Here is a 26,665-nt window from a genome sequence, read left to right as displayed (position 1 = left end):
TCTTTCTCTGTCACTTTCTCTGTCCCTTTCTCTGCCCCCGTCTGGAGGTCAGTGACCCCTCAACCCCCCGTGCACATCACCGATCCAGGACATGCGTCGGTCTGATGTTGGGGATCTGGTGAAGTTGTGGGCTTTTATCCCAGAGAGATGGCTCAGGCCATTCCTTTGGGCACAAGTTCCTTATTTCTGGAGAAAGCCCCCAAAGGGCCTGTGCTGGCCCAGGCAGGGTCTGTGGGATGCCCTGGTGTGGTTTTGTGCCTGGCAAGGCCCAGGCCCCACAGGCCTGGCAGGGCTGGCAGCCCCGAGGCACAGCACCATCCATCCCTCCATGGGCTCCCCGAGCAGCTGGCATCGGCAACCAGGTCAGCGCCTCGCCTGAGGGACCAACAGCCCAGTGTCCAGGGCTGGGCAGAGACATCTGTGCAGTGAGCTTCCCTGCGGACAGCCGGGAAGGGCTGGGCTGTACTGACCCCTGGCTGTCCCTCCAGCAGCGCTGGGGACACAGCTGGGCGCTGGTGACCGTGACAGGGCACACTGGTCTCTCTGAGTCCCTCTGGCACGGGCAGTGCTGGACACACAAACTGCCTTTCTCCTTTTAGGGATAATAAATTCCTAACCGTCCCAAATTCCTCCTTGGTGCCCTCTGCAGCAATGCTCCAATATATATATATAAACTCCAGTGCTCCAATATTAATTATAAACTACAAATACTGACCAGCTTCCTCCGCCAGTGCTGACAATCATTAACCGGAATATCAAATTTATAATGTTGGGATGCGGAACCTGGTGAGATGAACTGCTGTGCTTTTTAATCAGCTTTATGGGATGATAGAAAGCATTGATCGACAAAGACAAGACACAGCCCATGATCCTGTGTCTGTAGCTGTGCAACCTTATTAATTTAGATTTACATGGGGCTGGTTGAGCTGGGGGGACAAAGCTGGGCAAGTTGCCTTGCTCTGGTTGGATCAGTGCAGGAGCTCTGGGCACTGGAGGGGCTCTCTGGGCCTTTCTGCTTTTCTGCCAGCAGCCTGGTTCACCTGGCTCTGGGCAGGGATCCCCACTGCTCAGCCAAGGTGGCACAGGCACCCAAACTGCACCCAGGCACCCTCCAGGGTGACCCTGGGGCACCGGTGAGCGCCGGTGCCATCCCAGCGCCCCGGCACTGGGCAGCGTGTGCCTGCCCGCACGTACGTGCCCCAGCCTGGCCCTGCCCTGCCCGCCCTCCTCCCCCCGAAATGCATCTGTGTCTGGGGCATGCCTCCCCAGCCAGGAGGGCCCAGTGGCGGCCGGACAGCTGGTAACCATATTGGAGTGTCTTGTGCTGTCATATCGCATTTGCACGCCTGCTCCCGCTCCCATCCGCGGAGGCTGGGCCGGCATTTTCAGGTCAGAGGCTGCATCCAGCACAGGAGGAAAATTCCCATTTCCTCACCAAGTCTTTAACTGTGAAGGGGCCTGGACGTGGCTCCTCTGTCCCCTCTGCCCTCCCCTGGCACGCCCAGCCCCGTGCCCACCTTGCAGGACACGCTCCCCCTCCAGTCCTGTCCATCCTGGGGGAAGGCAGAGGAGCTGGAAGGGCTGCAGGTGGTGGCGAGTGGGGCTGTAACCAGAGCCAGCAGCACGCCTGGATGGGAAGTGGGGCTTGTCAAAAAATTTGGTTTCATTCCTTGAATTTAAAAGTTTACCTAATAGAAGTGAGGAGCAGTGGTGTGCTTTGGCTTCTGTTCGGCATTTGATTTAATAGCACATGACGTTTTGATTAAAAAATTAGCTGTATATAATATCAATAGAGCTCACATTAGAAGGATTAAGAATTGGCTGACTGACAGGTCTCAAAAAGTGGCTGTCAATGGGGAATCATCATCAGATGATGATGTTCAACATGTTCATCTGCGATGTGGAGGTAAATATCAAATCAGTGCTGATAGGATTTGGGATGACAAGGATTAGTGGGAAGGTGGGAGCGCTGTCAAGGGGAGCTGCGGGGAGCTGATGATGCTCTGCACAAGGGGAGCTGAGCCCTGAGACCACCAGTGCCACTGCACAGGGTCCTGGGTGAGCCTTGAGCCCCACGAGACACAGAACATCGGAGCCAACACCTCCCCAGGAACCCGGAGCCCTCAGCAGCCCGGGCGTGCCCTCGGCTGCAGGTTGGGTCCTGCACTTCCCAGGGTGCAGGTGATGAAGGACTTACCCGTGTGGTGCCCCTGGCTGCTCCCAGTGTGGGCAGGGCACTGCAGCTGCTGCTCCTCTGCTGCCCTCACTAGCCATGGATTTTGGAAAGTCAGATCCCTGTTACTGTGCCTACCCCACATGAATTCCCAGCTGTGAGCACTTTCAATTAGCACCGCAGCCCCTGGATGTGTTCATTAGTCACACGGCCCCACCATGCAGCGACAAGCTGGATGACAAACCTGAGGGACACACGAGGTTGGGCTGTGGCACAGCTCCCACGTTAGCCCTGGTGAGGGACAGGGAGGGGAGGCATTCCCAGGTGCCTGCAGCAGAGCAGGGATGGGCTCCCAGCACGGGGAACGTGGAGCCCACAGGGACAGGGGCACAGCAGGGCACATCAGGGCAGGGCACCAGCCTGAGGGACATGTCCCAGCACGGCCACACCTGAGCTGAGCCCTGGCAGGGATGGGCAGTGCTGAGCCATGACCCCCCAGCTCTGAGCCCCCACAGCAGCCAGGAAAGGCATTGTGATCCTACAGGGCTCAACTGGCCCAATAAAAGATTATCAGCTAAATAAAACAAGAAGTGAGTGATGCCACGATGCCCTGTTGGATTGGAACTGTGTGAGCAAAGTGGTTTTCTCAGGGAGATTTATTTCCTCTGCCGGCTGCAGGCAGCCAGCCCAGAGAAGGCAACGAGCCCCTGGCGCCGAGGCCACTGCTCCCTGCTGGTCTCAGCTTTCAGCCCGTTGTTAAGGGACTCAGAATAAAGGAAATACAAACGGGTACTCACCCATTGCAAAGCACAGGCTCTGGTTCTGCTCCCCTCCCAGCCACACCTCGGCCCCAGAACCCCACCTGTAGCCACAGCTGGATGCAGAAAGGCAATCCTGTGCCAGTGGGAACAGTTCCTGCCCAGGCCTGGATGTGGCAGCAGCTGTGACAGTGCCCAGAAGCTCTGGGACATCCGTGGGCTCTGCTGTGGGTGATGGCAGCAGAGCCAAGGGCCCAGCCTGCAGGGAGCTGTCCTGGCACAGCCCCTGTGGGTACAGAATCTCCTCTGCCCAGCACAGCAGAGACCAAACCTGACCCCTCTCACCTTCCCTCCTGCCACAGCTCCATCTCCAGCCACCATCCCTCAAGGAGCAGGCACTGGCACCTGCAGGGCCAGAACTGGGTCTCAGGAATGGCAAACACTGCAGAGTGCTGGAGTCAGCACTATCGCTGAATTCTGCGTTCAACATCTGCAGCCCAATAAATCTTTGTCTCCATGCAGTGAACTGTGCTCCTGCTCGGGCTCCAATTTACATCCCTCAGCACTGTCCCCACAGCAGCACAGGAGCCCGGGGGTCCTGCTGCCAGCCTGGGTCAGCACCCCAAGGGGAGAGTGAGGGCTCACCCTGGGCAGCCCCAGCCCCACGAGCCCTGAGTGGCCACAGCTCCCCTGGCCCGGTGACCACTGGCACTGCTCACTTTGTGCCAAAACCCTTCTGCTCACCAGGCCTTCGCTGGGCTTTTTTTTTGTTTTAATTGTTTTCAAAACAGATTTCATGTGGTCCCAAAATGAGACCATGATTGTAAATTAAAGTGTAATTAGCCTTTACGCTTTTATATTCATTAACTCTTCTCTGTTAATGATGCAGAGGCTGGAGCACAAACCCAGCATTATGAAACCACATCCAGGAAATAAAATAGTGATTTAGATAATGGCCAGAATGTATTGCTGCTTACACATAATTAAACAAATGCTCAATTTACACTTGGAAACATGAATGAATGTTGATTAACCCCAGCCCAACGACTCTGCTGGCGCTGTGGCTCAGCGTGGTTGAGCCGGCGGGGCTGGCAGTGCTGGGCAGGGTGGGCAGGATGGACAGAGCCAGGCAGGGTGGGCAGGGTGGACAGAGTCAGGCAGGGTGGGCAGGGTGGACAGAGCCAGGCAGGGTGGGCAGGATGGACAGAGCTGGGCAGGGTGGGCAGTGCTGGGCAGGATGGACAGAACTGGGCAGGGTGGGCAGGATGGACAGGGTGGACAGAGCTGGGCAGGGTGGGCAGGATGGACAGAGTCAGGCAGTGCTGGGCAGGGTGGACAGAACTAGGCAGGGTGGACAGAACCAGGCAGGGTGGGCAGGATGGACAGAGTCAGTCAGGGTGGACAGAACCAGGCAGAGTTGGGCAGGGTGGACAGAGCCGGGCAGTGCTGGGCAGGGTGGACAGAACTAGGCAGGGTGGGCAGTGCTGGGCAGGGTGGGCAGGATGGACAGAGTCAGTCAGGGTGGACAGAACTGGGCAGTGCTGGCCAGGCTGGACAGAGCCCCACTCCCTGCCGGACCCACAGCCACAGCTCTGGCTGTGTCACAGGACAGGGGACAGTGCCATCAGCACCAGGGCAGTGCCATGGCAGTGTCACCCCTGTGTGTCCTCATGGAGCAGTGGGGGTGGCGTGGCCTTGGGGGTGCCCTTGGGTCCCAGTGCTCGCTGCCACTCCTGGGAGCCGGGCTGGGGGACAGCTCCTGGGGCCCAGCAGAGCCATTCCCCACCTCAGCCTGGCTCCAGGCTGTCCAAGGCAGGACTCAGCAGCTGGCAGCATCCCCCCTGCCCCCTCACCACACCCATCCCTGCCCCCTCACCTTGGGGAGTGTCCAGACCCTGCTCCATGAACCCGTCCATGGATCGCTGCCTCAATGCCCATAATGGCTCCATCCATCGGGGTCAGTACGGGCGCCTCTGACACATGATAGACAATAATTGCTCTTTCTTGGAGACTTTTTAGTTCATGGATCATTGACCTGATGGGCTGTAACAGCTCCGACAGAGGCTGCACACCCCTCAGGAGCAGGCGGCTCTGCACAACCACGGCACGGGCATGGGGCCACAAGGAACAGAGTCTGTCCAAATCCATGTTCCCAGTGCAGGCTGCCAAGGGCCCTGGGACCACTGGATGCCCTTCTGGTAGCATGGCCATGGAGAAGAGGCTGTGGCAGGAGGCACAGGACACCCCAGGATCCCTCCAGTACCATGGGACAGAACCAGGCTGCACAGGACCAGGTCACCTCCCAAGCTCTGCAGGCTGGAGATTCCCACTCTGACAGCAACTTCCAGGTATATGATTTAATGAAAGGCACAATAAGAAGTGAAACAATTAGAATTTCTGCCTCATTATCATGGTAATCTTATCAGTCGGATAATGAGGTATTAATGGAGATTTAATGTGCCTCTCATAACAGAATCCCTTGGAGAAAACACATAAGGAAATTGCTGTAAATCCACTTAATGATGGAAAGGTCCCCAAACACCATATTCCAGAGGATGAAAAATGCTGGATGCAAATGAGAGAGAATCAAGGTCAATAACACTGCGGGGACCAAGCACCGTCACCACCCTGTGCCCGCCCCGGCACCGGGGCTGGCTGGGTGCATGGAGCTGAGGAAATCCAGGAAAAATGAACACTTCCTAAGGAAAAAGATGCCAAACATAATACTTTGGGACTTGACCATTCTCAACAAGGCATCAAACAGCAGCCAGGAGAGGGACAGGCACAGTCCTGCTGCAGGCAGAGCTATTTCTCTCCTCTCAAGCTACTAGAACAGCCAAGCTGCAGATCCAAAACAACAACTGAAGAGCTCTTTGTTAAGCAGTCAGTGCAGCAGAGCTTCCTCTCCCCTCTACTGGATTTTGGTTCTTTTTTGCCCTGTGAGGTGTGAGGATGGAGCAGAGCAGCAATGCCCAACACAAAACCACGCAGAGTTAGTGGGAAGCTGCTCACACTTGCACTGCCATCCCCAGCACAGCTGCTGATGGCACTGGAACAAGGCAGAAACGTCAAAGCCAGGCGGTTAAACTGCTCTCCTTTTAATCAGTTTTTACAGAATAATACATTAATAATCACGTTAAGAGACAAGATGGGGTTCCTGTATACAAGATTGTGCAAGCTCGTTAATTTAGATTTATAAAGGCTTTACCAAAGAGGAGAGGCAGTACAAAGCTTTTCAATAGAGGTAAAGCACAATTAAAAGGTACAGAACACACACTACTAACTCAGCAGAGGTTAATTCTCAAGTAGTACAGGCTCAACCACGTCCCAGCTGTACCCAGACTCGAGCATCCTTCCCCCTCTGTCCCCACTGCCTTCCTGCTGCTCCAGCTCTCCAGGCACCCTGACTCGCTCGTGCCAACACTCAGCTCTGCTGCCAGCAGCTCTGACTCCTCTCCTACCCCATTCCCATGGCAGTGAGTTCTCCAACTCCGTGAGAATTTGGCTTAACAGAACAAGAACATTTTCAAGCAGTACAAACCAACACTGTGCTCACCAGACTCACCCACAGGAAACAGCATCATGTTCGTGGCTTTTTTTTCCTGAAGTTTATGGCAGTTACATTCAGCATTTGGTAGCAAAAGGTCTTCAAAACAAAAACTTTTAAATTCAAATCCTTGATAGGCCAGACACATTCTGATTCTCCTTAAAGAGGATTTTTAAAAGGTTGAAAGAGAAATCTCGCTTAGGAGCACAAAGGAATCTCCTAGAGACAAAAACCCCAGCCCTTTCCCTTCCCTCCTCTACCCAAAAAGGAAACCAGCACCTCTGGAACATTCCCAGGCACAGACATGCCATTGTTGAACGTGAGACAATGACCAAGCCTGGAATCACCACTGTGACTGTTACCAAGGACCTTCCCCTGCTCCACTTTGCCCAAAAGTTCCATTCCTCCTCCAGTGGCTGAAGTAGTTTAATTCACAGAAAGCACCGAGATTACAGCAACAGGCCCGTGGCTGGCACCTTTTGGCAGCAGTTCTGGTACTTTTGGTCCTTTATGCAGTGTCTTTTCACCTTTGCTATTGCACATCAAACCTAACAACATCACTTCCTAGACACGGAATTTAAAACAAAACATTACGGGACACTGGGGAAAACAGTAAAAGGACATTACAGGCAGTTTTTAATTCTTTGGAAAGCCTAATTCTCTAACTACACCTATCAAGGCTATATAAAGGACCTTCAGAGTAGGCTGGAAAAAAGAAGCAAAGGACCATCTTGCTACAAAAAACTCTCGGCTCACCTGGGGCTCACTGAAACATCTACTGGTTTTAAAATAAGTAACATTTTAAAAAAGACTCCAGTTCTTTTAAGTATTTTTCTATGCAGAGAAACCAAGTGATAAAAGCTGTGAAGGAAATGGTTCTTGCCCTTCCATAAAGGAGAGTGAACCTGAAAGCCCTGATGGTGCTGACCAGGCCAGCACAGGAAGGCAACACAGAGGGTGAACACCCCATCCTGTGTCCTTGTGCCTTCTTCAGGGATCCTACAAACACTCTCCTCAACCAACACCCAAACTGCAGAACTTTCACACATCAGTCTTAACATCTCAGATATTCAAGTAGTAATTACCTGTTACAGGACACTTCAATAGAAATGAATTTATATTGCTTTTTTGATATGATCTGGCCATATCTTCAAGGGCATGTTTGTGCTTTGCTGCAGGGCTGTGCTTGCAATATTGAGTTACATGTTCAGCACCAAAAACCCATCAAGGCTAAATAACCAGAATATTGCAATGCTACACAGACTGAGACACCAAGTAAGGCAGATCAGAAGAATTCTGTTTTGACTGAGTATTGCTCCTCCTCCACACAATCAAGTCTCTGACAGAGGAGAAAGACTATAAAGAAAAGGAAAAGGTCACCATCCCATCTTCTCACCTGTAATTAGTTTGGCAAAACTGCTAGATTGAGTTGCTAAAAAGTGAGTTTCCTGATTATGCCTTGACAAGTAGCACAGCCAAATCAAGCACTCAGATTGCTCTAATTCCAATTGAACACATGAGTTTCCCAAGTACTAGTTGCTTACAGGTTTTAATCATCAAAATGCACACACACACAAAATGAACCAATCGTGTTTTGAAAAGAACGTGAGAAAGATTTTGTTTTCTTTACCACTCACAGACACCAAGTCTTACCACATCCCTCTGACAGAAGTGCAATGAACACTCTGGAAAGAGCAAGAAATAATACTGACATGAAAAACTTCAATGCTTGCTGTCCTTTTTCACTGCACTGAAGCTGAAAAAGAGCAGCAAGTGCTAATGTACAGCCAACACCCACTGGCCATGCCCCAGACCACTTCACTCATGAAAAACCCATGTGGTGTTGTGCATAGAAACCTCTTTAAATTGGTAACTGTCAGTTTAAGGGGAAGGCGGGGTGAGAAATCTATAAAACACCCTGAACTGATGTCATGATATGTTTCATAAAGAACAGTGTTATATTATTTTAAAATATTTTTTATGAACAGTAAAACTTGCACTGCTGCATAGCAGACAACACGAAGAACATTTAGTAAAAACATTCACTGAACCCCCTGGCATATGTATTTAATGTCACTAATCAAAATATATATTACAGCCCAAGGTTCTGTTAAGGATCTCTGTTTGGGGTTTGTACAGTATACACAATAGCTCAGAAAAAATATTACAGTAAGGTATTTTATTTCTCCTTTTTATATTAGACTTCTCTATTGTAACTTACAGTCCCTCTCCTCTATATATCCAAACCTCAGTAACACCCTAATGCCCTAGCCAAGAAGTGTTCAGCTAGCTAATAAGCCCTATTATAAATTCCAGTTTTAGAAATTTCAGTCATCTTAATTACATCTTAATAAATAGTTCAGTTTGCCCTTTTTAAATCTTAGCTTTTTGTCACCATAACATGGTATGTCACAACCTGTTAGAGGTCAGAGAGGCTTCTGCTTGTTTATTCAAAGGATAGTAAGTCCAAAGATACTTGCAATGCATTAAATATAGTTATATAATATTTACACTGTCCTCTCAGATTTTAAATTTAGGTGAAATATAACTGACAACTGATGTCAGTTACTACAAACTTTCAGTGTGGCTGGTGTTTTCTTAATAAAAGGTGTATTCAGCTAGAAAGTTTACTACGTGGCTGCCCTGGATTCCTCTTGTTTCAGTTTTCTGTTAGAAATTAAATGAAGTGAACTACTCATGTGAATAAGAATTCAGGAAGAGGGGTGGTGGAGAAAGCATGAAGAATTTTCTGAATGTTTTGAGATTCCAAAATACCTGAAAACTGTGGTCCCTTTTGCAGTGCCAGGATCTAGAGGGGAGAAAAACGCAACCCAAAGAGAAGAGGAAAATCTGTTAAATTAATTAGATTAGTAAAGGTGTGTTTTAAAATGCCTCAGTTCTGTACAGTATTTTACAAGCAAAGTCTTTTCTTCAGCTTTTGCAGCTGTTGTACATTCTTAGAAACTCCTCTCCTGCTCCCAGTCTGCCCGTGCTGCGGCAGCTACTTGCGATCATCGATGGTTTTGATGAACTCCACGGCTGCTGTGAACTGCATCCACCAGTAGGACTCCTCTCCAGACAAACAGTTGGCATAGAAACTGCTGATGTACTGCACAGTGGACAGCAGGCAAGGGGGGTTTGCCTGGGGTGGGAGAAGAGAGAGACACCCACAGCTTGTTTGCAAAGCTCTACCTCAACAAACACCGCATGATACAGAGCAGAAACACAATTCCCTTTGTGCAGTGAGCCCCATCCTACAGAGGATGTAACCTGCCTGCAGGGAAGGGACTGTTTATCCTCACCAGCCCCTCTTCATACACTCAGAAGACATCAGGTTTGATGAAAGGAACATTTTTCCAACGAGGAAAAATGACTAGCAGGCCAAGGGAAAGAAGGGGAACATTGGCACAATCTGTGGTCATCAGGACCTCAACACATGTAAAGCCTGTTGTTTCAGCACCTTACACATCAGACTATTCTTCACTCATGTCAAAAAAATCAGCAACACAACCCAAATCAGTCCTGGTGTGGATCCTGGTCCTGAGGACAGCATGAAGCAGGCACAGATGACAGATGCTGGTGGACAAATCTCAAACTCTATTCCACACACAACATCTGCACCCCAATTTCCTTGGTTCCAAATGCAAAGTTTGCTTGGATTCAAAACCCGTAACTCTGACCACATTCCTGACACTCCTATCAAACCCTGCTGAATCAGATCTGGGTTTGAGCCTGGCCAGCTCCCCATGACCCACAGGCATGATCTCTCCTCCTAAATTTGCTTGTTTATTACAAGAATTAACTAGGGTTTGTGATCTCTGCAAAAGAACTCACCTTTATGAGGACAAAGACCAGAACAGGAACAAAATCATCTGCCCCAGGCACCGAATCCTCGTTGGCCAGGCTGAGCAGGTTCATGATGGTGGAGCACATCCTCAGGATGCACTGCACCTTGTCCCGGGGGGTTTTGTAAGCGCTGATTGTGCGGATCTCGGACTGCGCCGACGGCCACGGCGCCTCCCGGAGATACACCTGGGGAAAAAACAGCCCAAAATCACCTGGCCAAGCCTCTGCTGGGCACCACAGAGCAGCTGAAGGACCAGAAAGATCCTTCCCTTCAGAGACAGCTTCAAGGCAAGATGAATTCAAACTGAAAGAGGGGAGATTTCAGTTGTATATATATGGAAGAAATCCTTTGTGTGAGGATGGCGAGGCCCTGGCACAGGCTGCCCAGAGAAGCAGCCACAGCATGGCTACAGTGTCTTTCCTGTAGGATATTTCAGCTGTCACACACAGAAGTAACCCTTCTAAGTGTAAAACAGAGCAATCCTCTCTCCGCCCCAGTCCCAGCCCAAACCCCAACACACATACAGAAGCAAAGGAAGAGTTGTTACCTCAGGTATCTGAAGTGCCTTGTGGTTTGCAGTCACTACTTTGGATAACCTCTGTATGTGCTCGTGAAGGACCCTGAAAACACAAAAAACAAGAGTGAAAAGTAAGCAGCAGCCAGCTGAGGAAACCTGCTTCATGTTTGATAGGACAAGAAAGACCTTCAGGAGTGTGGCCCTACAAATGACAGACACCAGGTCAGTGAAGATGCAGAGGATTGTTCTGTACAGCCGAGAACAACCACATGTGCTCTAGAGCATCCCAACAGCATCTGTTCTAAACCACAGGAACCCCAAATACATGGGAAATACTGACTGACACCTGAAAATGGACCAGGTCCAGTCCTGAACCAGGCTTTGATCATTCTCTCAGCACATACATTTGCAGACCTGATCCCAAATCATTACACTTAGAACTTTTTTTTCCTGTTCCAGCAGTCTCTTGCAAACACATTTGCACATAATGCTAAAGCCCATCCTCGTTCTTTTACAAAATGTTCTGAACAAAAACATGAATTTGTGTGGCTGACTCAGACAAGTCTGTCACAGGAGGGCTGCACAGATTCCACTGCATCAAGTGCAGAAGAGAAAACAAGTCCTTTGAATTCCATTAACTTACTGGTCACGCAAAATATCTCCATCCTGATTAGGGTAGAAGGCGAGTTTGAAAATGCGATTCATCACACTGCGCTCTATGGCTAATTGTGCATCCTGGAGCTGCTCCTCGCTGGCATTCTGCCATATGGCATCCTGAGCCATGGCCCCGTACAGGAACTGCAGAAAATCCTCCACTTGGGCTGTTTTATCATCTGCTGCCGTGAGTTTCTGGAAATCTGATAAAAAGGGAGAAGAGAAAGAACATTCGCTAAAGTAAAAAAAAATTATTTCTGACAGGTTTTTAATGTGCAGCACTATATGCTCCAGGAGCAGGAACTGACTCCAAATTCCTTATGTGCTTCATTTAGTCAGATATGTGCACAGAGAACATAGAACCAGTTTGGTGTGAGTGGCTGTTTTGAGTTTCCTGGTGCCACTGTCTCTTATGCTGTGATATTTTTGAATCTTTGATTCACACGATTACTATCCCCCATATCTTTTAAGGTGCAGCCATAGGTTCTGGACTAAGAACTGAATGCTGCAACCTAAGTTATCGTGTATCAGTAGATATGAAATAATTAATAGTATCCATGTTTCTGCCATGGGGCAGATAATGTGATTTGGCGTAACTTTTTCGGTCAAGTAAGATCAAATTACTTTCATTCTCTCAGCCCATGAAAAATGCAGACAATTACCATAGCTTAGCTGCCACAACATGCTGTAAAGCCACAGCAATTGGTCTGTTTAGCCACTAATTCACCATCTGAAATTGAAATCATTTTAGGAATCTACTCCTCAGATCAAGAGACATATTTTAAAACATTAACCCAAGTCAGCATCTAAATACAGAGTAAAGGAATATAAAAATTTTGGTTTGCATTAATCTCACCTTGAATGAACTCCCTTATTTTCTTTTCCTTGCTCTCCAGCAGCAGCCTCACACAGACTGTAGTGAAGTACCTGTTGGCCACCTCTTTATCTCGCAGGACTCTCTGCAGGAGCCTCTCCAGGTGCGCCTGTGTCGTCTGCAGCCCTTGGCGACAGCGAGTTAGATAAGCGATGTATGGAGCTCTTTTCCTAAAGCAAAGAGCCCTGCATCAGATTCACAACAACACACAGGCTAACAGCTCTACAGACTGCTGAGTCCTAGTGCAAAGAGCTCTTCCACCTGTTGCTTTAAAACAAAACAGAGCCTGAATGTCTCACATGGGTGAGACAATCCCTTCCTTTTGTGGGGAAGCAGAGATGCAGTAACCAGGTTTGGAAAAGCACAATTTAAAACAAAAGGGATCTCCCCAGTCTGCTGGTGAATAAAGACAAGAAGCTGGGAGCCCAGTGGTGAGGGGCTGCACGGGTACCTGTAGTCCTCTGCGATGGAGGCCAGCAGCTTGCGGCAGGTGCGGTTGTCGAAGCGGCTCACGCAGCGCATCGTCTCCTGCAGCTGAGCCATCAGGTTCTTGTCCTGCAGGTTGATGGCTTCAGCCAGTTGGACTTTCAAGAAGCACACAATTTCATTATCTAATAAAGAACAAAGGGAAAATGTTAAGGAAAAGAAATGTAGGCACGATGAAAATAAAGTTTTTGAATAAGGGAAGCACGTTGATGGTTTAAAATAAAACTTCTGTACATTAGGCAGTAAATGTTATTTTAGAACAATTTAATAAGCCTTTTTGAATTTTCCAGCTATCAGAGGATAAGCTTCCATATCACTATCTTATCTAGCTTTTAGAACCATTTGAAATGTGAAGAGGACCAGGGTAGGGTGACATATTCACGTCTGCAAATAAACCTAGAGTGAATGAAAGGACACAACACAACACATTTATACTAAGTCAACATAAAGACCCAGTAAATCATTCAAGTAGCACAACTCCCAGCAGCACATGTATTTTGAGAGTCTGTTCTATTGCTTCAGGCTCTACCTGCACTGTATCTGTGATACTTCATTACAAAAAAAATCTTAGAGCAGGTTGAGATGGCAGTTTGTGTGTGGAGTAAGAATTGAAACATTCCAGGGGCAAAAGGCAGCCTGTGCCCTCAATATTTATGGAAAGAGAAGGGACCATAAATGGTGCAGTACAAGAGCCATTACATGGGGACAAGGAGACACACAGTGCAAAGAGCCTTTACCTTCAGGGTCTGTGTGGTCTGGGAGACCATTCCTTGTTGAATGGGTCAGCATCGGGAGGGCAACAGAATCTGCTGAACAAAGAGCCAATCTCAATTTCTTCTTTGCATCCCTTAAAGAGGAAAAATATTTTCTTAACACAGTTGATGAGATGTCTGCTTCTTCAATAAGAAGTCTTTACTTTCTTTTTTGTTTAATACTGCCTAGAAGTTATTTAACATCATTTTAATATACAACTTTGTCAAGACTTTAAAATAGCAGTTCTTCTGATACAGCACCATTTTCAAAGGGATTTTCTTAAACACTGAATTGCTCTGTCCTCTCTGGTTACAACATCCCCCCTTCATCAGTGGAAATATGACAGTTTGAGATGCTTAAAATTAAAAGTACAAAACAATTTACAGTGAATCTGTACTAAGATTCTTGCGGGAACCAGCCACACAGCTTCAGCTTTTAATTCTACTTTGTGGGTAAGATGAAACCTGCAAGTCTATTTACCTATAGGAGAAAGCAGAACCTTGTGGTTGTGCTACTTGACTTGCAGAGTCTGGGAGGTCATCTGCAGACATGTTCTGCAAAGCCTCATCCCGTGGGGAGTCGTGCATGCTCTCACCATCCCCAATTGTCTCTGTGGAAATGAAAAACACATTACACCTCAAGAAAGGAGTCAAAAGAAGAAACCAGACAAATGTTCTGCTCATTATTCTAAGGTCAGGGAGAGAATGGAGACAGCAAATAAACCAGCTTGTTCTGGATATATGAAAAAAGGTACATTAAAACATACAGCCCAGAAGTTCCTAAGGAGAAACTGCAAAAGTTTTGGAAGGCACTTCTTCAGTGACATTTAAAACAAAACAAAAAATCTGGTAGGAGATGTGCTATCAACAACCAGCTCCCTCAAGGGCAGTGTGAAAGAGTTGTCCTTGGGAATACTGATTTAATTCCCAGCCTCTGAGGGACTGTCCCACAGATTATTTGAATAAACATTCCTTGTTCAGAGCTCACATTGTTCAGCTGCTAATACTAACATTGGTCTGGAATTCTGAAGTATTTTCATCTTTAAGGAGCAGAAACTATGTTGGTAGTGATTACAAAAGTCAGGTTCTCACCTGCACTGTCGTAGTTCACTATGGCTCCTTCACTGGGACTTGTTCTCTTGATTGCATTCCTGTATTTGTCCAGAATATCCTCAGCAGCTTGTGCCTGTGCACTGAGCCTTGGGCTGGGATCATCTGAAAGGACCATAAAAAACAACAGGAGTTACCCTGGTGTTGGGCCAACTGAAAGCAAACACAAAAACTTAAGCCTACACATTTGGACTCTGTTTTCAGCTAGATCAAACAAAGAGCTACTTGTGTCCCATGCAGCCCAAATTCAAATGTATTAATAAAGTCTGAAGCAAACCAGAAAACAAACAATACAATCAAAGTGAACAAATGAAGTCAGATCCTCAGCAGATCCTCAGCACATTTATATTGCACACACAAAGGGCTTTGGATATTGGAAGACTTCTAGAAAGCATCAGGCAAACAGAAAACTAAACACCCAGGTTCAAACAATGTTTAATTTAACATTTAAGTAACTATTAGAGGACTGTCTACAACTATCCTCACAGCTCAGCTGTGACAAGGACAGGAGCTCCATAATGAGGGCGGGGGAAAAGTGAGGACTTGAGTTGAGAATCCACTACATGCACAGACAGACATGTGACAGCTTAAAAACAGCCTTTGAGTCAGGAAATCTTTATCCATTTTCTTATTCAAAGTGCCACTTCTGAACACCAGCTACAGCAGCACATACCTGTCTGTCAACAGCTACCTGGTGGGCACTCTGGAGCTCCAGGAGGCACATTCTGAGAGAAAATTACCATGATGGTGTTATTCACATACCTTGAAGCGTTGCGTATCTGTCAGGCACCATGTCATCTTTGTCTTTTTCTTGTTTTTCTCTCTTCCTAAATGGTATAGGAGCTGAAAATGCAAGGTACCTCATCAAAGACTACTCTGAGATAATGGCTAAATAACAGAAACTTTAAGGAAGGGCTAATGCAGAAAATTTTCAACAAATCAACTTTCATAAAAGCATTAAGTTTATCCATGCGGTAGAGCAGAACAGTAGTGTCATCATCTATAGCCAGCTCCACCTTTAACAGACATGAGGTCAGGCAGAGAGTTTTGCCTTCCAGTAGTTCTATGGAACTACTTGCCAAGGCAGAGAGGTAGCTCCCCATTTTATTTACATGTTTATTTATACTTTACCCATAAAAGTGACTAAAGCTGTAACAAAGGCAGCGTGAGCTCTGACTGAAGTACCAAAGCCAGAGAGACATGATCCTACCTTTGGGCATGGCAGACACAAAACGTTTCCTCCACCAGGGCTTGTTCCTGTCAGACTTCTCATCATCACTGTCTTTCCGTTCCTCAATCTGCAGAAGGGCAGAGACTACATTTGAGCATTTACCAAATCAAGTGTAAAGAGAAAATTTCTCCTTCACATCAGCTTTTGCTACACTGACTGTAAAAACAGAACTACAGCAGAGCACAGAGAGCAGATTCAGTCAGAAATAGTTCTCCTGAAGAAGACATTCTGCAAATGCAAACCTGCAGCCACAAAGAACTTAGATTTCACTTCTTTCTTTTTTAAAGAAAATTAATTTTCAGGCTGCTGCAGCAATTTAACACTACAATGACTCTGTTTCTGAAGTACCACCAAATCCAGTAAACCTCATCCAGTAAATTAAAAAAACGCCAGATCCATTTAAGTCACTCTGAACATCTGCAGCTTTATCTTATAAAACATTATTGGCCACGTTTAAAGGGTAACAGAGGTGTGTTGTAACTCCTTGGCTAGAGAGATTTAATTCCAGCTTTCTGGCATTAGATGTGTAGTTAAAGTGGGCATGAGAGACAAAAGCAAAAGGCTGAAGAGAAGCCTCACCTCTCCCCGGGAGGAGTCCTTGCTGGGAGATGAAGATGACGACTGCGAGGCGGCCGCCAGCGCCGCCGCCCCGGGGCTGCCAGAGGCCATGGGCAGCTCCCTCTCCTCATTCCCAGCACGTCTGTTCCAGCCAGGATCACTCATGGGCCTCCTGACTGAGGACACGATGTCGGAGCTCCTGCTGCGGACCAGCCTCTCCGGGTAGGAGTGTCTCTGCTTGAAGGCTTCCAGGTCCGTCGGAATCAACGCGTGGGACCCAAAGTTTGGCAGCCGCGCCTCGTTGCCTCCCACGGCTCCTTCCAGGATGGGGGGGTCTGGAGGTGGATGAGAGGGTCTTGCATAGTGCACTTTAGGCCTGACGACAGCTGACACACCTGTGGTCACAACCAGAAAAGAAACCACACAGCTCTCTTTTAATATTATTCCAAATTACCTGATTGCCTGGTTCTAACATAGAAGCGTCCAAAATGCTTTTAAAACAAAGTTAATCTTCATAACTCACCCTCATTTGAGGACAGAGGGTCAAATAATGCAAGCAAAGAATCTGTCTGAGAAGGAGGAGATGTCAACTGACTGGCTCCTGAAATACAGAGAGACCAAAGTTAGTGTTGTACCAAAACCGCCTCCAACGTGAGAGACACTGGAGAAACAGACTGCAGCAACAAAAGTTTACCAAACTTATACTGCAAAGTATTTGCAAAGATATTCCTGTATGGAGAGATCTCTGTAGTACATTGAAATAATCAAAGAATTACATCACAAAAAATGGGGAATTCTTGAGGAGCAGCCCAGCTCCAAAATGCCAGAGGAAGGTCAATGTAATCAAACTGAATTAGAGATCTTTGATCTAGTAATGCAAAGCACTGGAGCCTCTCTGTCAAACAAATACAGTACTGGCAAATAAGGAAAATATTGAGCTTAGTTACCTGCACTTTGAAATTGGGGAGAAATTGTAAAATTTAAGGATTACAAAAATACCACTTGTTTTTATCAGAGATTCCAGATAAGTAACTTACCGTGGGCTGTTTCATCCATGTCAGGACTTGTTACAGAATCCTTTCCCCCAAAGTCAGAGCTACATTCAGACCTGAGATCCTCAATCTTGTTAGGAATATCTTCAGATGTTGCACTAATACCTTACACATAACAAAAGAAGAATCTGTAATAGTCTTTCAAAGAGCAAGGAAACAAAATCCTGAGGCTGTCAAAACATTTGGTGGACAGTGAGTAATCAAGTTCCAACTCACAGTAGCACCTACAGACACTATGAATTTCTACACTCATAAAATAACAGTTTATTTCTGCTCTACATCTTCTAAAGTGTCACCATAGCCATGAATACACTCTGAGAAGGGGCATTAGGAAGGCACTCCACTCACACACTTTGCAGAAAACAGAGAACTAGAGCTATGATTTACTTAAATAAAACAAATTGTGATAATCAAACTAAATGCAAGAAAGTTTGGAGTTTCTTCCAAAGCAACACTCCTCTGCTAAGCAGTGTTATTGCAGCACAGGGCATTCACCTCTCTGCTGCCTTTTTCATTTCTTCTGTGAGCTGAACAAAGAACCATGCTTTGCAAATCCCAGAATGAGTGCAGGAAGTTATTTTATGAGTGAAGGGATGCATAAAGGAAGCACATGCAGCCAGTGGGTGCTGAGCATGCTGTGACAGAGCACACACCTGACACCACGCTCAGGCCGGGGGTGCTGGGCCGGGAGCTGACCTCCCTCACATCTGTGTCATCAGATGTGCTCCCCAGCCCAGAGCAGCTCTCCAGCTCTTGGAGCCTCTCCTCCTGCTTTAAATCTGGAGCCTCTACAAAAGGGAGACAAGGGAGAGTAGAGAGAGAAAGAACCATTACTCAATGCCATGCTCCCCAAACATTCACAAGCAGAAGGAAGGGGTGGGTGGATTTAGTGTATCAAGTTTTAAGGCCACTCAACCACTTCAGCAAGAGTTTTCTTATATCCTTTGGTACAGAAGGCAGGACTCTGCACAGACAGCAATGCTCTGTCTGCACAGGCATGCTAAGGACTGTTTAGTATTTCAATTGTTGTATTCTTAGACAACAGGATAGAGTCACATCTTCACTAACCAAAGTAAACTGTGGTCCTGGAGAGTTCCTACCACAGGGAGGAAAGCAAGCACAAGTTTGCTCGCAAACCCTTCTCTTCCCCTTCAGACCTTAAGAACTTCTTAAGTAACAGAAGTCTCTCCCAGTACTTTCCAATCTTCTTTCTGCCTAGGAGCATTTTCTCCTTTTAATCCTGGAAGAACTCACAAAAACTAACTTAACCCTAGGACAGTAATTTCTTGAAGACAGAGAAGAGGCCTTGTTTTGAATTCTATGCCTCTGGAAGAGTCTTAGAATCATGCTAAAGAAATAAGCAAAAACTGCCCGATTCTGACCTGAATCACTTGGTAATACTTCCACACTCCACGCCTCACTTGTGGTTTCTGATATGGTTGAACCTGTGCAGGGATCAAGCAACACGGATCCTGAACCTGGCAAACACAGCAAGCTGCCTAGCATGTTCTCTGCTGCACCTGCAAAAGTAAAGCCGGAGCGTATGGCTAGAGCTGGGCCTGGGCAGTCAGCTCTAGAGAGAAAAGTAAGAACACATCCTAAGTGTCCTTAGCAAAGCAATCAGGAAACACAATGTTGAAAAGAAACGAGTAACTAAGTACAGTCCAGGTCATGCACACAAAAATCCTCCTAGAGCAAATCTCCAGTTGAATCTGTGGAAATGCCCCTGTTGAGGAAGGGAGGAGGAGGAGGAGGAAGGCTCTGCAGTCCCAGGCTCCAGAGCAGCACAGGACCTACCCAGAGCACACCCGTTACCTGCGATCTCCTGCAGCCGGTCCTCGTCGATGTTGGGGTCGAAGTCACTTCCCAAGACATCTGTGCTCCAGGTTTCACTCACAGTCTCTGAAATGTCTCTGTCATCAGTCAAACCCATCATGTCACGGATTTCAAACTTACGGAGCTTGTCATCCAGGTTATCCTGAGTTGTGGCTGTGGAAAAATAAACAGCTCTTGGTTTTCTGAAAGGCTCCTCCAGCTACTTCAGACTCAAAACCTGTAAGAATACAGCAGGAAAAAAGTCCCAAACAAACAACCCCCTAATTGTGTCAGGTAAGGCAGTGATTAAAGGAAGGCCTGTAAAGCAGTATTACACCTTTCAGGAAATGCTGCCTGAAAACACATTTGAGACATAAGAAGCAAAATCCGGAAGTACACTTGGTAATCATCAACTAAATTGACAGAAAAAATAAATGAAATGTGGTGCTACAAAGACACTGACACAATCCTTGCAGAGGAACGGGATCACAGAGAAGCTGAGGCCTCCAGGGATCATTCCAGCCCAAACCCCCTGCCCTGGTCAAGGACACCAGGTTGCTCAGGATCATTCCAGGCATATTTTGAGTATCTCCAGGCTGGAGACACCACAACCTCCAGGCAACCTGTTCAGTGTTTGACAAATGGACATGGAACAGAAAATCACCCAGATACTTCCAGACTACTCCAACCCTGATCACCTATTCCTGAAGGGAAGAACTTGACATCAAGCAAAACTTTACAAGCAGTTTGCTATAAAGGACTTCACTCTCCAAATTCCAGGCAATTTCCTTTTCCTGACAACAGAGAATATTTATTGGGTGGAGGGGGACAGAAACCAAACCAAACCCACAAATAAACGAGAGCGATCGCACAAGGAACATTTCTACTTTTTTTCCCCTTGAATTAGTCAATTTACAACCTCTCCCCACAAAGACTTGGCCTTTAGCATGTAGAGCAGCTCAGGCACTTGTAGGAGGGGGCTGGCACCTGCCTTGCTCGTGCTCCAGCAGCTGCAGAGCCTCCACGCCGTTGCTGCCCGAGGGGCCCGCGCCCAGCTCCGACACCGACTCCCCCTCCAGGTCCAGGGAGGACACAGAGTTGGAGCGATTGGAAGGGCCTGCAAAAACACATTTCACTTTAAAACTAATTTAAGTTATTAAATAGACAGCAGTAACAAATCAGGATACAAAGACTCACTAGAAAAATTACAAGAGATTAAGTAGCAGTTCCAACACAAAATATTGAATCTCACCACTGCTGCACTTAGCTGTAACTTAAAAGCCAATAAAGTCTTTGTCTTTAATTTATTTACTTGTTCATGAATTTGTTTTATTTTGAGGAGACAGAGAGCAAAAATGAAGTTATGGAAGTTATACAAAATAATGCAAAAGTGATGTGGTTGAACCTCTGCTGTCCCACAGACATCTGTGCTTTGTTATGTCTGAGGTTCATATAAAGGAGTTGTACAGAAACTGTTCTGAGATATGGAACAGTTAATTAGAACATGATGAAAAATAAGTCTGAGAAGTCCAAGTTTAGAGCTAAGTTAGATTACCTTAATAACTAGTACTACACCTCAGTTTAAAAAAAAACCAAAAAAATTCCTCTATTTTCTCTTTCGAAACACACTCAGTCTTTTTCTTCCTAATTCTCAGACTCAGCTATGCCTTTGTAGGTCAAAATTTAGCTCCAGGCTGTACTGTCTGAACAACTAAGACAGGCTCTCAGAGTGAAATAGCACAGCCTTCAAAACAGCAAAGACAGGATGCTGCATTTAACACACCTTCCTTTTACAGTTAAGGGAGAAAAAAAACAAACAACAGAGCAACAAAACTTCTTCAAGACTTAAGCAGCCCTTCACCTTCAGATATTCCTTCCAGATTATCACTGCAGAGGGAAAAGCGCAAGGTTTTATCAGGTTTACCATGGAGTTTGTTCTCGTCGATGGGGACATCTCCCTGCCCGCCATCTGCAAGCTGCATATTTAACACCTGCAGGGGAAAAGAAACAAGACTTCATTAATTTATTTTTTTTTCAGATAATTAAACAGCAAATAAAACATTGGAGATGTGTTTATGTATTGTTAACGGAGCAAACAAATTTCTAAGATTCTGTTTGAAAAAATACAGCAACCTTCCAAGTCAGGGAATGCAAGGAACCACCCTGGTATCAGGAATGTCCTGATAGCTCCCTCATCACCCCAGAGCAGTGCAGCACAGAGGAGATAAGCCCAGCCACAGGCAGGGAGCAAAGCTGGGAGCAGCAGCTGTGCTACAGCTGCAGAAGGAAAGGCTGGAACACCAGCCCTGGCCCAGGAACAGTCTGCAGGCACTGATGGCACTGTGAGCTCAGCTCTGCCCTCACAGAACCTGGGCTGAGCTTTTCATGAGCTGCCAAAAGCATCAGGATCAGTGCTCCAGTTCTGCCACTCACCTGTGTCCCTGACTCCAAAGGACAGGGCATGCAGAGGCACAGCAGTTTCTTAATGCTCAGAAACAGAGCCCAGGTTTGCTCTTTAGCTTCTTAAGTGAAGGAAAAAACCCACCTAACAAAGGCCAGTTTGAAAGCTACAACCCCCAGCTCAATTACACAGAATAAGGATTTTAATTCCCATTCCAGATTTATTACCAACACCTAGCTCTGCAACCTCAGTGCTGTGCTACCAGAGAAGACAGAGGCTGCACGGCTCAAAACACCAGAGATGTCACTGATTCTGGTACCTCGTTTTCTGACATCATTCCTGGAGTAATCTGTGGACCTGTCCCCAAAGAAATCACCAGCACTTCTTCTGGCTGAACTTCTGGAATAGTCTCCTGGGAGGATCCTTCATGATCTCCATGCTGGTCCATTAGCATGTTTGTTCTACTTCTGCTTCGAGTGGCTAAGAAAACATTTTAAAATACCCACATTAGAAAGCTTTTCCTCCTTGGTTAAGGAGGGAAAAAAGACAATACAATGGAAATACAGAACTGTGATGTTTTAAATAGCAATACACACTAAATAAATTTTCAAAATTAAACTTCTGAGAGATGGAACTGGTGTTTAAACTTGAGTACTCCCCTGTGAAGAAAACTTTCAACATAAAAGTTGAGAAGCAGAAAAACAAGGTACACTGTGACTTGTCTGCCTACAGTAATTCAGCCTATTCCAATCACAAACAGATCTTTTATACATTATATGAGAAAATTAAGTTTGTTGCTAACAATAGGTCTAGGTTTCTGTGGCTTAAAATTCTAATTAATTTGTTTAAAAGGCTTTTTCTCCTAAGAAGTAGGAAATCTTATTCTAACAGGTGCCTCAAGCCCAGATAGACAATACAACATCAGGTGGTTTATTCTGATTACTTTGCCACTCTTAAGTCCTCTTTTCAACTCAGATTCCCACATTTGGCTCCACGGAAGTAAAAACACCCACATGAAATTAAGGTTTGTGAGAATGGCAGCATGACACCAATTACTTCTCTATTTGACCCAAGGAGAGCAAGGCAAGTGTGCAGAAGTGGCAGCCAAATTCTGATTATCACACAGAGGGGTTTTTAAAGCCCACATGTACACAAGTGAGATCACACACTGCAGAAATCTGCAAAGGGAACTGATTGCCAGGGTGGCCCAAAGGCATGCTGAGTTATGGGACATGAGTCAAAGTTGCACAGAAGAATGGAAAGAGGGCATTACCCACCAAAAGGGGTTACTAGAGTTATGTGAGCTGACAGATTGGAAGCAGAGGGATCCCAGGCAGTAATCGCTGCCAACTGCTGTCCTGGAGTTCGAAAGCATTAAAATGAAACAAAAGAAACAAAAACTTTGAGCAAAATCTATTTTATACCATAAAATAAATGCTGTAAAGTGCCTCTAATTTAGAGGTATAAAACCAGAACCATTCAGAAGCAGAGTTAAAGCAACATGAGACAGGTTTGTTTTGGGGGTGTTTTTTTGCCACTTATTGGCCTCTGTATATTTTCATCCTTTTACACACCAAATCTCTCAAACAAAAATATCCCACGTGGTCATATTCATATAAATATACACTGAAGAAGAGTACCACATTTCCTATTTCAAAAGGAAGTATTATTAATATGGAAAAAATCTAGACCCAGAAATCCTATTGAAGAAACAAAACCCAACCAAGCTAAAATTGCATTCCAGAATAGTGACAGTTGGAATTAGAGCAGGCAAGCAATGGAGAAAGGACAAACCTTCTGTTCTCAGCACATAGTCTAAAAGTGCTGCTCCTGCTTGTTCACCCTCCTGTCCATTTGTTCTCTAACCAAAATGTTAAAATTATTCTACCCCACTAATTAAATGCCTCTGTTTCCATCCTACTACTTTCCTAAGCAATTTTATCCCCGGATCTGCTTCCCACCTTCAAACCTTCCCTTTATTATCGCTGCCAACCACCACCATTATGACTCCAGCAGTTTTCTCCAGCTCAGGCTGGAGTGATGAAGGTCATCCATCACGCTTGCATTAGACACTAGGGAAGTTACCTGGTTTTCAATACTAAAGAAAATTCTTCACCATCTACACAGAGAAAGTAGGAGCTGAAGGTGTAGGTGAAGAGTAACCCCAGGAGATGACTGAGACAATGGCCAAGGTGTGATACAGAAAAGCCCAAGGTGTCAGAAATCCTGCAGGAATTCCCCTTGCTCTCCTTACCTATGGGCAGGCGATTTTTTTTGTTAGCTGGAGTAGTTGCAGGAGAAAGTTGGGGGGTGTTATATGGAGTCATTTCAAGGCTGCTGCTTTTCCCTGGCTTGTTCTGGGGTAAATTTGCCAGCAAGTTTTCCAAAGCCATCCGATCTTCCTTCAGCTGATCGCTCGACATCACGTTCCGCATGAAGCCAACCTAAACACGGACAATTGCCCTGGTAAGAGCTGCAGAGCACAGTAGCCAAGGTGGGAACACCAGGGCACAGGCTGGCACTGGCTCTCAGCAGGGCAGGGGGCATTACCAGGGCAGTGAGCTGGCTGTAGGTCATGTACACCACGGTGCGGCTCAGCCCCTCCAGCAGGTTCACGGCCGACATCGGCGGCGTCTCGACCGCGCGCCCGTCGATCACCACGTCCAGGAAAGCAGCAACACAGCTCTGAGAGGGACAGCAGACAGGGGGAATGACACACCACTCCCTACACTTTGGGAAGAAACTTATGGCAGGAGTTATGTATTTCACAGAATAATTTAAGTTTCGCTTCCTACTTCTAAAATCTTAGGATAAAATCGTTGATATTTTATGATCACCCAAGAGCAAGCAAGGAAAGTGTGCAGTTACTTTTAGCATTGCCTTCTTTCCTTTCCTGCATTCCAAAGTGGTACTTACTTAAGTGTCCTCTTACAATTTAAGAGGAAAAGATAATGGCAGTAAACCGGCCCTTCCTGAAGAATCTGCTGAGTGCAGAGGGAAAATGAAACAAGGAACCAACAACAATGTCGCTTTCTAATCAGAGTTAAAATGTTACTTGTACAGTAAATGTGTAGCTTTGTGTGGCAACTGTCTAACAAACAGAAGTATCAAAAACTGTAAGAATACAAGATTACCAAGGATGTCAACAAGTTTTTAAACACTTGACAATGTATCAAAGGTCATCAGCTTCTTTGTTGCTCTGATGAAGGTAACTGTTCTATGGGATTTATACTAACAGGAAACACTGAATTAAAAAACCAAAACTATACAGTAAAGAAAAAGAAGTTACTTGCACTAACAATACTTCATGTTAAAACAGACATTATACTAAGATTGTCTTAATATCAAAGTGTTTTGATTTGTCTTCAGATCAAAGTTAGGTGCAGCTGAAAAACCACAGGCAGTAATTCAGTATTTCACAGAATCACAGACTGCCTTGGGTTGGAAGAACCTTACAGACCATGCAGTACCACCTCCTGTCATGGGCAGGGACACTTTCCACTAGACCAGGTTATTCCAAGCCCGGCCTTGAACACTTACCATGCTCAGTTGAAAATATAGTTCATTTAATTTTAAAAAATAATTTCTTTTAAGAAGTATTAGCTCAGAGTAGAAGCAAGAATCCCCAACCCTTAATTCCAGTACTCAAAACTTTTTTTCCCCAGTTTTGTGCAGGGTTTAATCTGCTTTTCATTACATGTAACTTGGAAATGAAACTCTTAGTAAGTCCTTTCCAAAGTCTGAGAAAGGAGGCTGCAGAAGGATGATGACACATTCACCAAGTCTTGGATTTTTTCAGCCTGGATTCTTACTTTGTCAAATTTAGCAAGGTTGCTCTTCGTACGTGGATCTCCCTCCTCAGAGCCTGTCATTGCCAGCTGCTGCAGAAGTCTCCCAACCTGAAATTTAAAAGCACACAGAATAAGCCTTTCAAACATGATGGACCTGATTATAAAAAATATCCAAAAAACCTCCTCCAATCTAAATCCTTTTTCATTTAATACTCCAAGGAATACTTCTGATTGAGTGGACAGAGATTTGTGCTTGCTTTCAAGAAAGAAAAAAATGCAAGTAGCTTTAGGAAAAAAAAGCAGTCATTGCCTTTAACAAGAAAATGTGCACACACAGTAGGCTGTGAGCATCCATACTTCCCCCTCCCAGGAACAAAGCATGTTTTGTTTCTGCAACACGTCAGAATTGAGAGTTGAATCTAGGTCATCTAAACCTAGAGATTTTCAAAGGCTGCATATATTTCACTAAGGAAAAATAGCAGGAGGGCTAGCCCTTATTTCAGAGCACATATCCCTTATTCATCTCCAACTGCAAAACAAGCCTCAATTTAAAGAGTTGCCAACTGCTCTGCTGCAGCACGTGAGCAGTGACACAGGAGAGGATTGCTGCTGGATTTCAGAGAAGCACTGAGCAAAACTCACCAGTGTGACTGCACCGGGAGAATCGCTCCCTGCCCACTTTGGAGACAACAGTAAAAAGCAGTTTTGTTCCTCACATGGAGGAATATCCTCAGTCAGACAAGGGTTGCTCAACACCTTCAGATGACTCCTCTATGTAATATTAAATTATCCAAGTGCTTGCATAATGACAAAAACTGGTCATGAGGGCTGGGGAATGCTCCAAGTAGAGCATTGGGCATTAGTGCCAGACAATAAGGGGTTTTCAGCAAAGTATTTCATTATTTTTTGCAATACCTGCAATTTAACATCAGCAAGAACAGCATAACATCCTTTTATACACATTCCAGAATTCATCTTATAGTCATTTTTATGCCTTAACTTCCATCCCTTAAAACAGCCTTTATAAAGGATATTTGAAACACTCCTAAGGGATACAGGGATACATGCTGTCAATTTTTTCAAATCAGTATTTTAAGCA

The 26,665-nt window shown here is 45.9% G+C and overlaps 1 protein-coding gene across 6 annotated transcripts in view; it reads right to left on the bottom strand.

The window, feature by feature from the left end:
- Positions 1-6,013: 6,013 nt before the first annotated feature.
- GAPVD1 (GTPase activating protein and VPS9 domains 1) overlaps positions 6,014-26,665 on the bottom strand; it is a 32,648-nt gene continuing 11,996 nt past the window's right edge. For 2 of the 6 annotated variants that reach the window (XM_033077462.2, XM_033077461.2), the window contains exons 5-28: positions 25,588-25,674; positions 24,326-24,460; positions 24,030-24,219; positions 23,053-23,133; positions 22,095-22,255; positions 21,236-21,365; positions 20,366-20,491; positions 19,375-19,548; positions 18,942-19,079; positions 18,213-18,347; positions 17,545-17,664; positions 17,031-17,108; positions 16,529-16,902; positions 15,929-16,016; positions 15,481-15,561; positions 14,701-14,823; positions 14,090-14,219; positions 13,594-13,703; positions 12,822-12,981; positions 12,353-12,540; positions 11,486-11,699; positions 10,873-10,945; positions 10,313-10,510; positions 6,014-9,620 (exon numbers count right to left, since the gene is read on the bottom strand). In XM_033077462.2, coding sequence (XP_032933353.1) covers positions 9,480-9,620; positions 10,313-10,510; positions 10,873-10,945; positions 11,486-11,699; positions 12,353-12,540; positions 12,822-12,981; positions 13,594-13,703; positions 14,090-14,219; positions 14,701-14,823; positions 15,481-15,561; positions 15,929-16,016; positions 16,529-16,902; positions 17,031-17,108; positions 17,545-17,664; positions 18,213-18,347; positions 18,942-19,079; positions 19,375-19,548; positions 20,366-20,491; positions 21,236-21,365; positions 22,095-22,255; positions 23,053-23,133; positions 24,030-24,219; positions 24,326-24,460; positions 25,588-25,674 — 3,435 coding nt within the window. In that variant the 3' untranslated portion in view covers positions 6,014-9,479. The remainder of the gene's footprint in view (positions 9,621-10,312; positions 10,511-10,872; positions 10,946-11,485; positions 11,700-12,352; positions 12,541-12,821; positions 12,982-13,593; positions 13,704-14,089; positions 14,220-14,700; positions 14,824-15,480; positions 15,562-15,928; positions 16,017-16,528; positions 16,903-17,030; positions 17,109-17,544; positions 17,665-18,212; positions 18,348-18,941; positions 19,080-19,374; positions 19,549-20,365; positions 20,492-21,235; positions 21,366-22,094; positions 22,256-23,052; positions 23,134-24,029; positions 24,220-24,325; positions 24,461-25,587; positions 25,675-26,665) is intronic. The other 4 variants (XM_033077463.2, XM_033077465.2, XM_033077464.2 and 1 more) reach the window with 4 other exon arrangements.

Source organism: Catharus ustulatus, chromosome 21 (genome assembly GCF_009819885.2).
Source record: "Catharus ustulatus isolate bCatUst1 chromosome 21, bCatUst1.pri.v2, whole genome shotgun sequence".
Taxonomy (NCBI): Eukaryota; Metazoa; Chordata; class Aves; order Passeriformes; family Turdidae; genus Catharus; species Catharus ustulatus.
Note: the sequence above shows the minus strand (reverse complement) of the source record. Positions and strands in the feature narration are given on the sequence as shown.